General features: G+C 44.1%; 1 protein-coding gene across 1 annotated transcript; it reads right to left on the bottom strand.

Annotated features, from left to right (window-relative positions):
- Positions 1-1,978: 1,978 nt before the first annotated feature.
- LOC306814374 (urea transporter 2-like) lies at positions 1,979-13,271 on the bottom strand. The gene is made up of 7 exons (XM_079330373.1): positions 13,055-13,271; positions 12,093-12,221; positions 9,126-9,318; positions 7,375-7,522; positions 5,785-5,919; positions 4,535-4,584; positions 1,979-2,698 (listed from the first exon to the last, which is right to left on the bottom strand). The coding sequence occupies exons 1-7, from the start codon at positions 13,231-13,233 to the stop codon at positions 2,429-2,431; spliced, it is 1,104 nt and encodes a 367-aa protein (XP_079186499.1). The 5' UTR covers positions 13,234-13,271; the 3' UTR covers positions 1,979-2,428.
- Positions 13,272-16,100: the final 2,829 nt, after the last annotated feature.

The following is a 16,100-nucleotide window of genomic DNA, read 5'->3' as shown; positions in this document are numbered from 1 at the left end:
GAAGCTCTTTTGCAATTCCTTCACTTTGCTTAGTCTGTTCTGTTCTTATTTTTTAAGGCAAATTTTTAGGAGGTAGTGTTTTTTTTAAGTGCTATGGCTAGGCCAGGTGCTGGCTGGTACAGGACCATTTATTAAATATTATTCAAGGTGAAGGTGAGCTGGATGGAGTGATGGCTCTAATTATTGAAGACACATTTTTTTTTTTTCCTCCTTTAATAGTCATACTTGTTTTATGTTAGATCTCTGGGAGCTGTCTCAAAATTATTAGCCCCACTGAAAACTGTACGTTTTATCTCTCTTAATGAAAATTTTTATGGAACTCTCTAGGTATCAGGCTGCTGGGCTACCACTGATAGTTTCAGTTAGTGCTTTTATTGTCTGCTGTTCCCTTGCAGGAGACACTTGATTTGTCTTGCCTGTTTTCAAGAATTATTAGTACTGGCTATAGTTACTCAAATTTTTTGATTAGCTAGAGACTTAAAAAAGCTGTTTATACTCTATTTTTTATGGAAGGCTTCAACTCTAGAAATTGCTTTACTAATTGATTTCAGGATGGATTTTCTTGTGGCTGAGGAATTAATGCCTGCAGTGGCACTTACATGACAAATCCTTTCCAATAACCATATTGTGCCTGGGATCCACACTTTATTTTTAGGAAAACAAACAATATGCTGGGCATAACTAACTGCAGTTGGGGTTTTTCTTCACATATAAGGTTCCAGCATTATTTTGCAGTACTTTTCCAAGTAACTTTGCATTGCTACTATTCAAATATTTCTCTAACTGTGCATGAGCTGAATTAAACTGTCCATGAATAAGCTCTCCTAGTTTGTGTGTGCTTCATATTTCATTGACTGCTGTAGAGAGAAGGTCTTCAGGCAGTGTTATTCTGCCTCTCTTTTTCTCTCTATAAAGCAGCAGCAGCAGGGGAATGTCCCTGACCTTGCAGTTTGTAGAGGCCACTGAAGCATTGGTTTGCTGATATCATGGCTCAAAGGATGTCTTGGCTGAGAGGGGAGGAAGTAGGACCTAAATTTGACCAGAATTCCTGGAATGGCCTCCCTTGTTTAAAACAACTGGAATCATTTGAACATAAAGAGCACCATGATTTTGTCTCCCAGGATGAGTGCAATCTGGGATGCTGTTTCTTGGGGACATTTAGAGGGGATAGCAGATGCTGGTCTGCTGCTGGATTTCTGGTGATAAAGGCACAAATAATCCCATGAGCAGCACCCAGGCTCACCCTTTTGAAAAGTTGTTTTCAGAGTTGGGATCCCACCTGTTCAAAAATGCTCAAGTGGATCTGCAAAACAACCCTACATCACCAGGCAGACAGGACAGCATCTGACCCGAGCATTTGTGACTGCACAGTCCCTTTGGACTTTAAATCTTCACATCCCTTGGGTCTGTGGTTTTAAGCTGACCTCTTAAAACTACTTCAGAGTGAGGAAGCCTCTCTGTCAGGCTTCCTTCACAGAGGCTTCGGAAAAGGTTCCTGAGAAAATCCTCCTTAGGGCGGTTGGAGCTTCCCTGTTGTAAAGACTTCGAGGAGGCGTAAAGTGTCAGTGGTAACCTTTGCCTTGTTAATTTCTCATGGTTTAATGGAGAGGATCTGCTGCTCTAGGAAAGGGAGAGAAAGAACTGCCACCAGCAGTAAATTCTTTACATTAAGTTTTTTTTTTTATTTCCCACTGGATGTGTGTAGGGATTCAGACTTGCTATCCTGCAATCAGCAGGAGAGAGAGATCTTCTGTTTGTGAGACAGAAAATTATTCAAGGAAAAGAAGAATGTTTGATCATTGCTAGCTCTTTTTTTAGTCTGATTAAAGCATATATATTCATTGCCTTGGCAATTAATGAGGAGCCAGGAGATGGCACCAAAAGTGCTACAGGATGTGCTCTCTAAGAATATTTACCTGTATGTGTTGTAGCTGTTAAGAGGTATTAAAAGGGTTAGACATTGATGGCATACAAGAAAGGAAGAGAACAGTCTGTTTATTTCACTTTCAAATATACATGCTCTTAATTTGAAGTGCAGCTCTTGACTTAGTTCTTACATTATTTATTATTATTAGACACCAATGCCTTCTCAGCATATTTATTTTGTTAAATTACACCTCTGAAATTAAATGCAGCCTCTTGTCAGCTTTAATGTTCTTCTGCCTATTCTTATAATTATTATTGATAAGAGGTGACTTTCAAGTTAACAGCCAGTGGATTGATAAGGCAGCTGTTATTATGTTACCTGAGTGCTTTTTGGAAAGCTTAGCTCAAGGGCACACTGTGATTTCCCCAGTGTGCAACGCTGAATCCCCAAGCCTGCAGACTGCTGGCAAAAGTGTGTGTTTGTGGCTGTGCTGTGCCTGGGTGAGGTTTGAAAAGCTGCCCCCAAACTGCCCCCGAGCTGCACAGCTGTGTGTGCCTGACATCAGTGAGCGTGGCGGCTCTTGGGGGTGCACAGGGGGGTACCCCCGGTGCTCAAAGTTGGGCTGTCAGAGGGTTTCTGCTCCTTCCTCTTCTGCTCCTCCCTCCTGCTCTCCGAGGCCCTTCTCCTCATCCTCAGGTAGTAGATCCTGTTGGCTTCTGGGTGGGTGACTTTGCAGAGGGGCATTCTGTAGATGGCCGGGTTTTCGGAGGTGATCAGCAGGAAGAGCAGCGCGGAGAGGCAGAAGGGCCAGGTGCACACTGGCAGCCCGAGCTGGGAGGGGACAGAGCACACACAGGCATGCACTTTGGTACCACTTTCTGGTCTCTGCTTATTCACAGAATTCACAGAATTATTAGGTTGGAAGAGGTCTTCAAGATCATGGAGCCCAACCCATGCCCTAACACCTCAACTTACATCTGCCTGCAGCTAAATTCTTGCATTTGGGAAGCTGGGAGGGCCTGGATTCCTTGGAGACACAGTGGCTACCAAATGTGGATTCAGCTGCCCGAGCTGAGGTCTGGTTTTCACCTGGAGTGTGAGGCTGCACAAAGCATCTGATACTGAGTTGGCTCCCAGAAACCTGGGATTTTTTGAGCTTTCTGTGCTGTCAGGCACTGACCCCCTGGAGAACATTGCTTTGGACCTGAGGCCTTAGAGAAGCTTCCAAATTCGAGTGATGGAGTTAAAATCACAGGTGTGTAGTTAAATAGAACTGTGTGATTTCACATGGTGAAGGGTTTTTATAATATAGTAATAGGTATAGGACAAATGGAGGATTTTGGGTGGTGTCCCTTTTCGGTGTTCTTCCTCCACCTTCTTCATAGTTTCAGGTAGTCGTTTTTGGTTGGAATGTTAGTGCCACACTGAGGGTCATGTGAATTTAGTTATTGGGTTAAAAGTATAAAGAATATAGGTGCTAATTCTCCATTGGACTATTTAGCCTTAAGAGACATAGCAGCAGCTGAATTCATCTCCATTTGGCTTGCTTCTAGCTGGTTGCTAGAAGTGTTGCTGAACTTTCTGTACTTTTAATAAGATTTAATAAACAACCAAGTCTGAACATGAGAAAATTAGTTTCCCTCATGCATTTTTTTAATCCTGGCTCTGAGTGAAGGCAGAAGAGACTCTAGACAAGCCACTAATTAAGTAGTGTAAAAACACCACCACTGTTACAAGGCTGCAGACCTCAGTCCTGACAGAGGTGCAGCTCCAGTACTGGTGCTGAGTGGAACCAAAATTCTATCCTTTCTCTTCTGTAAAATATATTCACTCTCCCCAATGACTCTATGACACTGGCATCACATCCAACCCTCAGCCCTTTCTGTTCCCCCACCTCTGGACCTGAATTGATGTCTTTCAAAAGCAAGATCACAGGGGTAAAAAGTGGATGTCCTTTTTCCTGATGCCTCTCAAAACCAGGTGTGCTTAAAGCAGCCCATATGCAAGGACCTATGTAGTACTGAGAGGGTGCCAGATGAAAATATTCAGTGCATGAAGCTGCTAGTTCTAATATTTTTTTTTCTTTTAAGTTAGTAAATCAATTTAATTAAAATATGGTTTTGCTTTAATCTCTCAGATCTTAAAGAAGAAACAGAACCTGGCATTTCTGTCTTCACTCCTTTCTTGTTTTGTCCAAATATAATAACTTTGTACTAAAGAGAACAGCCTCCCCCTCATTTTAGTTCTCATACCCAGTTCAACCTTCAGTAATATCTGTGGGCAGGGTTGGAGAAAGACTTTGAAAGAAGAAAATGAAAATTTAGACCATTTGGAATTGCTGAAAGACAATGTTCAGCTAAGTATTTAATCTCAAATCATATGCTGTTGCTGTAGCTCACATATATGTGCACAACCTTGTTGTGGATAACATGCTCCAAAGATCTTTGAAATCTTATTATCAGATATAAAGTCTTCAGGAGCACAATTCAGCTGACAAAGGGTTTGTACAAGACCTGCCAACTGGCTGCAACATTCTCATTTCAGTGTTGTCAAAGCTGACATGGAGAGTTTTGAGACATTTCCTCAACATTATATCTGAACAAATCAAGATGAAGTGAAAAAAAACAAACAAAAAAAATCAGGTAAAACACAAAACACCACACTTACCACAGAGAGGGCATTAGCAAGAGCTGCTCTGGAGTAAGCACAAAATAATGCTGAGAAGAGAAGACCAGAGAGATCAGGATGAGGAAAATGTTCAGTTCTCAAAGAAAATATAAGAACCAGCATCATTGTTGAAATGCACAGCAAAATATCCTCTCAGCTCCCTAAAGTGAGGATCACTGCTAGAATTAAACAATTAATTGAAATATCCCAAGAGAAAATGGCCTCGAGTTGTAACAGGGGAGATTTAGGTTGAATATTAACGAAAAATTTCTTCACAGAAAGCATTGTCCTGCCCTGGCACAGCTGCCCAGTGTAGTGGTGAAGTCCCCATCCCTGGAGGGATTTAAAAGCTGTGTGGATGTGGTATCTGGGGATATGGGTCAGTGGTGGCCTGGGCAGGGCTGTGGAAGGGTTGGACTCCATGGCCTTGGAGGTATTTCCAACACAAATGATTTTGTGACTACATTTTGTCCTATCTGCTCAGTAGAGATGGATGGTGAATGAAGAATGTGGTTTTGTCAAGATGAAGCAATGGTGGCATTTCTTTTAATTTCTATTTATTTGGCATGGCCTGACCCACATCCAGTGAGAATTGCAGAAATTTTCCCATAGTGCTGGAATTCAGAATTTCTCTGCTCTGTGGCTTCATACCATAACCAGTTACCAAGGGATCTCCTTGCCCTAGGATGTCAGGGATGGCAGAACAGGAGGCAAGGTCAGGCACACAAGGGCTAAGTCAAGGAAGGAAAAGCTACTGAGAAATCCAGAAACTGTGCTCATGACACTGAGATAAAGATAATTGGAGCCTGGGCATATCTTCACAGAAATGTCTTTAATGGGAAATATCTTTTCTTAAACTGTTCCCTTAGTGCCTTGTTTTGGCTGCTCTTGGATGTGGATAGATGGATTTTAAACTGACCTGGTGCAACATGACACATTTTCCCCGGTGAAATGTGTAATTATGAAAAAGATGCTTCCATGTATCTGTTGAGTTTCTAATTTGTTAAACATGCTCATAGATTAATTTGTGCTCATTTCACAATCAGTACTTCCACCCTTCCTAGATGTTTTCACCTTATCAGGGTCTCTATTCTCTTTGCACTTGCACAATCAAGCTCAACGCTGATGCCACCAGAGAAGCAGCTCTTGCACAGTACCTACTTTTGGGACAGACAGAGTGATGGCTGGCTCTAAACCTGTGCTGCCCACCTGCACAAATTTTTGCCTTCCTTTATATAAAAGATACTCACCACAGGCAAGGGACAGCAAATGTGTCTGCCAGGTCAGGGCATAGAACATGCCCCCGATGGCGATGCAGGCCAGGGCACAGTTGTAGTTGTGCAAGCCAAGGTAGATGCTGTCAAATGGGGATGCAATGCTCAGGGCTGCAAGACAAAGGGCAAGGCTGGGAGGTCAAGTATGACAGGAAGCTGCAGGAGCAATCTGTCATCTCTTCCTCATAATATCAAGAGGTGTTTGTCTGCTCTCACACAGGCAGAAAAGGGAGGATGTCAAAGGAGGCTCTTCTGGAGCTCTGATAATGTCCCTGCAGTGGAATTTGGCCCAGCCTCAAACATTTAATTCAGACAAAACTTCCAGTGTATTCACTAAGAGTGTTGTATCCACACACACAGGTGGAGGAGCAGAATGTGGGACAGCCTTCTTACCTGGGTGCCCTCCTTGCAGAATGCTGTGCTCACACACACTGTTTAAACCTCATACCTATCCTAATTTTGAATATTAGAGGCACAACTGTGTGTCTTGTAGGAGCAAGCACAGTTTTCCATTTTTTCCTAGTGACTTTTGTGAGATATGTTTTAGTTACTAGAGGCGGTCATTTCACTTGTGCAGTGGAAATTCTCCATGGGGATGGGAGCTGAGGATCTGCCCCAAATCTGACCTTTCAGAAACTTCTGCAGGATTTCTCACAGGCTTCAGGAAGGAAATCTCAATATGTAGTGCACAGGCCACTATCCTGACACTTACAATATTAATACATTTTCTGCTATATTGTCCTCATCTGTCCTCTATTTTATCATCATGTTTGTCCCCAGGAACTTTCCTCCTGACCTTTCCCTTCTAGATTGAATGTCACACAAGACCTGCCATATGCTCTTAGCCATACAAATTGTGGACAGTTTTGCTTAAAAACATGCATATAAGACAGCTACATCTTGTACAAAGTGCTTCAGAGCACAGAGAACTTGTTGGATCACTGTCTTTTCCAAGGAGCCAGACTACACTTATTCCATCACCAGTATTTGTTAAAATTGGTCAATTAAGTGGCATTAATGCTGTCTAACCTCTAGGGTCTGCTTCATGTCTCTCTGTTTTGTTTCTCCCTGATTAGTGGAGAGACAGGACATTTTTAGTGGTATTCTTTTCAGTATTTTGACAAATCCACAGGAGGACTGAACAAACTGTATCCCAGAAAAGTCTGTTTCTCTTGTTTGGCTGATTAGTTCTGAGGCAGACCTTTGCTTGTGGTCATCATGTAAAGCATTTGTGGTGGCAAGAAATCAGTTCTGGAAGTCTTTCACTAGGTTCCTCATACTCTCCATGGGATTTATCCCATCCAGTGGCTAGGGGGTTAAGTAAGGTGGAACAAACCATCTGACTGAGTTAGAAATCTAACAAAAAATGCAAAGTTTAGAGAAAATCTGCTTCTCTTCTTGCCTGCACCATGTTGTGTAACCTTTACTAGGAGCTTTCAGATTCAGAGAGAATTTGGAAAATGAGAGTGTTGTCCCAACTACCGCCAAGCTGATGCAACTTTGAAGTCTGGACAGCTTGGGTCAAGATACCTTGGTTGCAAAAATGATTTGGTCAGTATTTCTTACCTGCAAACATCCCCACGGTGGATCCAATTGCGGCATTTAAACAAATCAGTGGGGAGGAGATGAGCAGAGCCACAAGGAAAATGCCTCCAGTCCAGGGGTTTCCACAACCATACACTTGGCCAACACCAACTGGGATAGATTGTAAGAGCTGCAGCAGATTGCAGAAAAGGGCTTGTTATTTATTGCCTGTCTGTGCCCTGAGGGACACAGCAGAAATTTTGTCCAAGCTATTGGCTGGAAAGGGAAGGAAGAAACCCTAACTCTGAGCTGAACTCTGAGTACCTCACAGAATCCCAGAAAGGTTTGAACTGGAAGGGACCTTAAAGATCACCTTGTTCCACCCCTTGCCATGAGCAGGGACACCTTCCACTAGTCCAAGGTGCTCCAAACCCCATCCAACCTGGCCTTGGACACTGCCAGGGATGGGGCAGCCACAGCTTCTCTTGGCAGCCTGTGCCAGGGCCTCCTCACTCTTACAGGGAAGAGGTTTTTTTTCCTAATATTTGTCTAAACATACTCTCAAACTGAAGTAATTTCTCTTTAGGGTAAATGGCTTCAAATGTCCCTCCAGCCTCTTGTAGGTAATCTCCCTCCACCTTTCCCACACAATCTCTTCCAGAATTGGAAGGCCTGAGTTAGGTCACCTCGAAGCCTTCTCCCTTTCCAGGCTGAATAAACCCAGTTTTCCAAGCCTTTTCTTATAAAGGAGCTGCTCCATCCCTCTGATCACCTTGGTGCCTCCTCTGCACTGGCTGCAGCAGCTCCACCTCCTTGTGCTGCTGGAGCCCAGGGCTGGAGCAGCTCTGCAGGTGGGGTCTCACCTGAGCACAGGGGCACAGGGGCAGAATCCCCCCTGCCCTGCTGCCCACGCTGGGGGCTCAGCCCAGGGCAGGGGGGCTCAGGCTGGGCAGCTCCAGCTCTCACCCACAGCACCCCCAGCTCCTTCTCCCAGGGCTGCTCCCTCTGCTCATCCCCAGCCTGGATTGATCCTGGGGCTGCCCTGACCCACTGCAGCTCCAGCACTTGGCCTGGTTAAACCTCATGAGGTTCCCCTGGGCCATTTCTCCAGCCTGTCCAGGTCCCTCTGGGTGTCATCCCATCCTCCAGGTGTGCCAGCTGCACCTCCCAGCTCGGTGCCATCTGCAATTCACCGAGGGTGCCCCTGATCCCTCTGCCTGTGTCATTAATGAAGATATTCAGTAACACTGGTGTCCACTGGACCCTTGAGGGACAGCACCTGTCCCTGAGGTCTCCTGGGACCCTGAGCCATTGACCACAACCCTCAGGACCAATTACCCTTTCTCCTTTGGGAAGGCAACCCTCCAGAGCTACAGCTAGATATGAGGGGACTAGGTATAAATGAGTTTCTGTCACTTTGAAATCCTCCTCTCAATTTTCCTATTGGCACCGACTCTGTTGCTGATGTTTTTTAACCATATCTGGACAGCAGTAGGCCTTATCCAGATGTGTGCTGTATGCATACTCAAGACTAGTTTCTGGACAAGACAAGTTTGAGTGGAATGAGAGGCTCATGTCCTCAGCTCCCTCAGGCTCCACCAGCCTTTCTGCTGGATCACCCAGGACTCTCCCTGGGGATTCTGTGGCACTACTCTGTTTGCACTGAACCAACCCTTGTACCTCTTTGAATTGCTCCTGAGTCATTCTGACATTTGAAAGTCTCACCCAGAGGTGAGTGCCTTCATGCTCACCTTCTCAGTGAAACACCAAAAACCTGTTGGTGTGAATCTTACCAGTGGCACATTGATGTCAGACCAGGTGATATTGGGCACTGCAGCCACGGGCTTGATGAGGGTTGTGGGGAAGAAGGGGTTGTAGTGTCCTGTGGCTGCCAGGTACAGGGTCACTGCAATGTTGAAGGGCAGAGTGAAAACAGGAAGGTCCCATTTGCTGAAGATGGATCCCAATGCACTGGATAGGACTGGGCTGAGAACAGGAGAAGAAATATAACTTGTTCATCACAATTTATATTGGTGAAACAGTCTACCTCTTTGGCCACAAAATAGTAATTTTTGGCAAATAAAGGCCAGCACAATTTCTTGTAGCAACGTCAGGTGGGGGATACCTTAATATCTTAATCTACATCAAAGTAGAAAAAAGTAATCTCACATCCATGTGTGCATCCAACATAGCATTTGGGCATGGACAGAGGCAATATGACTTACTATTCAGTTTAAATTTTGAACAAGAAGCAGAAAAGGAAATTTTGTGATTGTCACATGAAAAACTGTGGAGAACTTTAGATGATCTAAAAAAGCTGCTGTCTCGAGGTGGCAGGAGGGTGTTGGAAATCACTCAATTTGCTTTTTTTTTGGCCTTTGTTTTGTTTTGTTTTGTTCTTGCTTAAACAGTTTGAAAGGTATCAGGAGATGGTTCTGGAAGAGAAATAAAGCAGAAGAAGTGATCAAAGCGGGTGGAAAATCTTAGAAAGATGGAAATATTTTCTATGTTATACACTACCTTTGGGATTATGAGGCCCAACAGAGTGTAAGATGAAGCCACCACTGCAGCAGAGCTGGGAAAGGTATTGGTACCAGACTTCACTCAGACCTTGACTAATGTAATTTTGTGCTGCCCAAGTGACATCCAAAAGCATACTGCGCTTACTGAAAACTGAGACTTGTTTTTAATTAGCTTGATTGAATATTTTTAGCACGTAAAGTATTTGGGTGAGACTCAACCTAGAGTCAGAACACAAAAAACATGTAAACCATGAAACACCAGTGCCTCTCCCGAAGTTCTTTTCTGTAGAACCTGGGTTATAATCTTCATTTATTCTGCTGTTCTCAGGACATTTCCAGACTGCCTGGTTTCCACTTGAAGTGTATGTCCTATATGAAGGATTTTATGGAAGCACATTGGGTGCCAGTCCTTGGTGCAAATGGCTTGTGTTCTCCTTCCAGCTGAGCTCTTCTGCTACAGGTGAGCTGAAGAGCTCTTATGGTCTACTCCAAGTAGCAGTGAACATTATAGTTTATGAAAAATCAGTTTAAAACCTTTTAATTTTTCAAGGAACTGCATTTAAGCCCAAGAAGGTCATTAAGCTGGTTATAATAAAAAACGACCCCATCCAAATTATTTGACATTTTAAAAGCAACATCTTGTGTCCTGCTGTATAGACACTATCAGTGGGAAAAATACTTCGTTCTCCCTATGTAATTTCAGATGAAGCCTACTCTTTTTTTAACAAGTTTGGTTCCCAAAGTAGTTTACAGATTTCCTTGCTTGCAGCTGTAGAAAAAAATAAAAAATCAGTACTTCAGTGAAAATGGTGTCCTAATTTCTGTGATGAAATACAAAGCTTCTGTCACTTGCACGTCTTGTCAGGAAAAAAGGAAACTGTTAAATAAATGCTGACTTCTACAGCTGAAAGTCAAAGTATCGGTTAAAAAAATCATTGAAGTGCCTGATTTTAAAATATTTCAGCTCTACCCTCAAGACTTGTGAACTAAACAATGAAGAAAATTTTGAATAAAAGGCCTCAAGGAATTCTGGCAGATAAGACAAACTAAATATTCTTGCAACATATCCTGGGTTTTGAGAGATTGTTATAAGATGACCTTTGCTGAGAGAGACTAAAGAAATTAAATATAAAACAAATCTGATCTTAAAAGCAGAGAAAATCCAATAAGGACTTGCATCTTACTGCTTACAGTGATTAAAATGTGACTATTAAATTAATTTCAGTTAAGGCTGTTAAACAGATTCTGCAGTGCTGTTCAGATCTGTACTTAAAAATGGCAGAAGTTAATCCTGGAAGGGCATAGCCTGTCCTTTGGAGCTTCTTGGAGAAATTAATTTTGCTCATGACTGATTACACATCTGAGAAGGGGAATATTGGATTCAGCCTCAGAATGAGCCCAGGGTTGGTTCTGGATGAGGAAGGAACGTTTTGTTTTTGATTTTGGGTGCAATGAGCTCCAGCCTGTGTGTGTCCAGCTGCTGAGGGCCATTTTCAGAGGGTTTGGGTGGGGCTGCTTTGCCTGTGGGCTATAATCAGTGTTTCTGTTCCCTCCATATCCCTCATGAGCTGTGTGTGCTGGTTAGCACAGCCCTCCAGTGCCATCACGTCTGGAGTTACTTGCTGGAATCCTGATCACTGCAAATTTCAGACTTTCTGTGCTGACATGCACTGACCCCCAGGAGAGCACTGCATTTGCCCTGAGGCTGTGGAGTAGGCTTCCAAAATTGAGTGATCAAACTGGGATCATAGGCGTGTAGTTTGAATAGAAATGTGCAAAAACATCTGGTGGAAAACTTAGTGTTTAAGGTTTTAGAATATAGTATTATATATAAAGGAAGATGGAGGTTTTAGGGCAGAGGCTAGTCCTTCTTCTTCGCCTTCTTCTTTGCGGGTCTAGGTGATATGTGTGATTGGGTAAAAAAGTCCTCATTGTGGGCCACAGGTGGTTGATTATTGGGTTAAAAGTAAAAATAATTTAGGCATAATTGGGCAGTTTACCTTAAAAAGGCTTTGTAGAAAGAGAGAGATTAAGCTAAAAGAAAACCTAAAAAACCCTAAATTTTTAAATCTTGTTAGCTTGGAGTGCTGTAGAACTCACAGTTTGTGAGATAACGACAACAAGAGAAAGATAACGACAGTTAGTGGTGTAGGGCACAGGGGGGCCCTCAGTGTGTCCGAGCTGATTGTAGCCAGACCCATCCTTTGGGAATTGTCCTCGGAGGGGCAGGGCACTTACCAGGCTGCAGATATCACTGCCACAGGAGGGAGAAGCCACCAGTAGTAGTCCCCTTTGTCCGAGTAGACGGCCATGAGCAGGCCCACCAGGATCCCGTTGTAGCCGTGCAGCCCAGCTGCGATGGATGACCTGTGATGGAAACAATTGAGGCAGAAAGCTTTGCTGGAGGTGGCTGTGGTGGTTTGTAAAGTTTTTCTGAAATTTTTAATTGTTGAGATTTGGGTAGTTTCTTTTGTGTTAGACAAGGATTAATTAGTGTCGGAATTTTGAAATTGATATGTTGTTACGCTAATGAGAAAGTTTATGTGTTTTTGGGAAAGTTTATTTTTTTGTGTGTGTTTTTTTATAAGGTAACACTGGCCCAGTCCAGTTTCATGTGGCCTGAGCTGGGCAGGGGCAGGCGGGCTTTAACATAAGACTTGAAAATTTGCCAGGCTCTGTTTTTAAAGCTCTAATAACTAAAGGGAAAAGAAATTATTAGTAAGATTTTATTCCTTCTTTCCCTTCTGGGAAAAGGCCAAGGAGCGTGCTCTGTTGCTGGGCCAGAGCAGTTCCAGGGAGGCCAGGCCTAGCCCATGCGGCCTAGGAGAAAGACAGGCCCAGCACTGGGATACACCAAAATGCAATGTCTAAGTGTCCTGTCCCTGGTGGAAGGGATGAAAGAGCAGTGAGATTAGTGATGTACTGCTTTGAGTGGTGTGTGGAAGGGGAAAGTTTGGGGGCTGCTGGGTGATGGATCCTTGTGACTCAAAGGGCCTGCGTGGTTTGAGGGCGGCTCTCAGGGAGGAAGAACTGTCTGTTTTCATGAGGACAGCCAGACACAGGGACAGGCCAACTCTTCTGGGCCACAGCTCTATCTTCACCTGAGTCTTCTGTCTCTAATAATGTGCAGTGGCCCATCAGTAGGCTCTGAATAATATCACAACCATCAATTTTTATCCAATGCACGAGGTGCGGCCTACCTGTCCTGACTGAGGGCCAGCGCGGTTAACGTGGACACCGTGGTTCCAGTGCAGCCTGTGAGCATCCACCAGGGGCTCTGGATGAAAAGCCCCACTAAAACAATCAGCCCACTGAGAGGGTTGTTGACAAACATCACCTGGGAGGTTCCTCGCAAGATCCAGTCCACCAGCTGAACCATTAAGGGCTTGTCTGGAGGAGATCAAAGCAAAACACTGTTGAAAATGCATCTTTTGTAGCAGGGCACAATCTCTGCAGCCCCTTTCTGGGCACAGGACAGAGGTGAAATATTAGCAGTTCTGTGTAACAAGTCTCTGATTGATTGCTGTCTCTGCTTATTTCTCATCTGTTACTTGAGAGTTAATAGGGATGGACTGGGCACTGCTGTAAAATTAATGGAGGGACAGACAAACAAGTGATTTATTTATGGTGGTCAGAGAATAGTCAAAGGATCACTTGCATGGTAGATCACTTTAGATTCTGCTGTAAATTCAATAAGGAGACATTTTTTGATGTATAATTCAAGTGCAGAGCAGAACTCTGAAAATACTTTGTATGTATTTAGGGAAATATAAAAAAGGAAGAAATTTTGCTGCTTTAGAAAGAAAATCAGCAACCCTGAACACGGAGCTATGGTGTATATAGGAGATGGGGTCAAAGGTTTCTAAAGTATTTTGAGAGCTTAAGAACCTAAATTAGAAAGCAGTAATTATAGCTTGGACTGTAGTCAGGGCAAAGAGGCATTTCCAGAGGACAAGGAGTTATTGCTCTTTAGAGAAGGTTATTGAACCTAGGCAGAGTAAACAGACACCAAGCACAGATCCCTCAGGTGAGTGCAGGGGCAAGGTGGGATGAGGGCACTGCAATAACTTTTTGCTGCTGGTTCTCCTACTGCAAATTGACTTGAGTTTTTCTTCTGCCTCTCTTCTGGGAAAAGTGCAACCATTTCTGAACTGCTGTGTGTTATTAAAGGATGATGCAAGGAAAATGGATGGGAAAAGGGAGCTGCTTGCAGGTACAAGATGTTCAGATGTTCATGCAATGTGTATATGCATCTTTTATATTGTTCAAGATTTGAAATCAATTGTCTTAATTTGACTGCTCATTAGATGCAGTCAGGTGCCAGGGTATTTTCTGAATATGGGCAATGACTTATTCCTATTAACTCCTTCCAGGCAGGGTTAAGGAAAAGGAGGAGGAGGAAGAAGTTCATTAGAGGAAAATTACCAAGCTTGTCTGAACTACTTTTAATTAGTATTTGGTGCAACAACTATCAGCAGTACACTTAATTTCAGACATAAGTAAAAATCCAAAATATGACCACAGGACAGTGGTGGAAGCTTTCCAGAACATTGAGTAAGAAAGGGTGTCTATAAAGCATGGCCCACTGGAGTAAAGAGAAAGCAGGAAGAGATATTCCCCTGTGTCTGAAGATCACACTGGCCTGGCTGTAAATGGATGTCTCCTATTTCCCATAGCTACAGGTGTAGTGCTAACAACCCTAACCTTGGCAGAGGACCCACAGTCTTAGACAGCCCCTCAAACCCTCCTCCCCAGTGATTACAGGTAGCTTGGACTGTCTGCTCATGCATTGCTCCTGTCTGGACAGTGAACATTTGAGATCAGGCTTGGCTCCTTTCTTATGGCACTCTCAGTGCTTATTGCTCCCCCAAAGCTGGGAACTCAAGAGCCTCTGCCTCTACCAGGAGGGAATTCCCTGTCATCAGGTGGATGAGACACCTGGCTGATCCAAGGCAGTTACAAATGAGACTCAAGCCCTAGCTCTGCCGTGCTGATTCTGGGCACTGCTGTGTGACACGTGATGCTGATGATTTGTAACTGATTTAGTGTGAAACACATCTAAGGACTGTGCTGAATTTTGCCTGCTGCCATAGTGATGGACAGGGGATGCAGTGAGACTGCCTTCCTGAGAGTGATATAATTAAAAGGCCAGAGTTTGCAATGAGCTTGGACCATGCTGCTTCTGCTCTGCCTCAGGGGGTGAAGCACATCATTGAAGTACTTTGGCAATATGGATATCCCCAAACACATTCTTCTGCTTACTTTTCATCCATTCTCCATATTCTTCCATTTCTCCTGTGAGATAGCCAAAACCATGGTGGATCCAGTTTCCACTTCTCCACAGCAGGTGCTGGGCTCTTGGCCTCTCCTTCTTGTACATCTCCCTCTCACTGGGAAGTTCAGTCACAACAATCTCGCCGAGCTCCATCCTCTTCTGGGTGATGATAAAGGGTAACTGTAAATCACAGAGAGAGTGTGTTAGAAAAACCTTCTGGGTTGGGCTCTGACAACCTCCAGAACCCAGTGGTAATCTCTTTTATCAAAGATGGGGCATTTATGGAGAAGGGATCTGCCAGATACACAGCTGGGAGAGGTGTGTGCTGCAGTGGTGTCTCCTCTCAGGGATGAGGACCAGGCAGTGCCCTTCTGCTGTCATGGGGCTGTGGCACAGACACAGAGCAGTAGGGGGAAAGAGAGATATGGCATGGGTGCCTGGCAGCATCCCACCCTCACTCCAGCTCCTGATGCAGCCTGTGACAAGCTGCTGGTTGGACATGAGACATGACATCTGCCAAAAAACTGGGTAGCACCCATGTGCTGAAATTGCTTGGCTGAGTGTAGCTACTGTGGCAGGAGCTGAGAAGGTGGTCTGCTGAAGTTTGTCCAGCAGTGAGCTAGAGGCAAGCAATGCAAATCACCAGAATAGCAGCAAAGAGTAGGGGATGAGAAAATACAAGAGGAGAGGCTGAAGCGTGTGTCCTTCTTGATGTTGTGAGTTGGTGCTTTTGTGTATCACCAGGAATCTGTGATGCTCCTCATTCCACACCTGCCTTCAATAAACCATCAAGAACAACCTGGGGTGGCATCAAAACACTGCACAGAAATCAGAATCCACATGTGGCTTTTGACAAGGACAAGATTACTGGCTCAGGGCTGTGTGCTCCTTGGTTAGCAGGTGAATATTCAGCAGGAGTAGGGGTTTATTAGTTTTCCAATTACAGTTGTGGGGCTTTGCTCATTAAAAAG

Source organism: Erithacus rubecula (genome assembly GCF_903797595.1).
Source record: "Erithacus rubecula genome assembly, chromosome: Z".
Lineage (NCBI taxonomy): Eukaryota > Metazoa > Chordata > Aves > Passeriformes > Muscicapidae > Erithacus > Erithacus rubecula.
The sequence above is the reverse complement of the archived record's forward strand: the minus strand, read 5'-3'. Positions and strand labels throughout refer to the sequence as shown.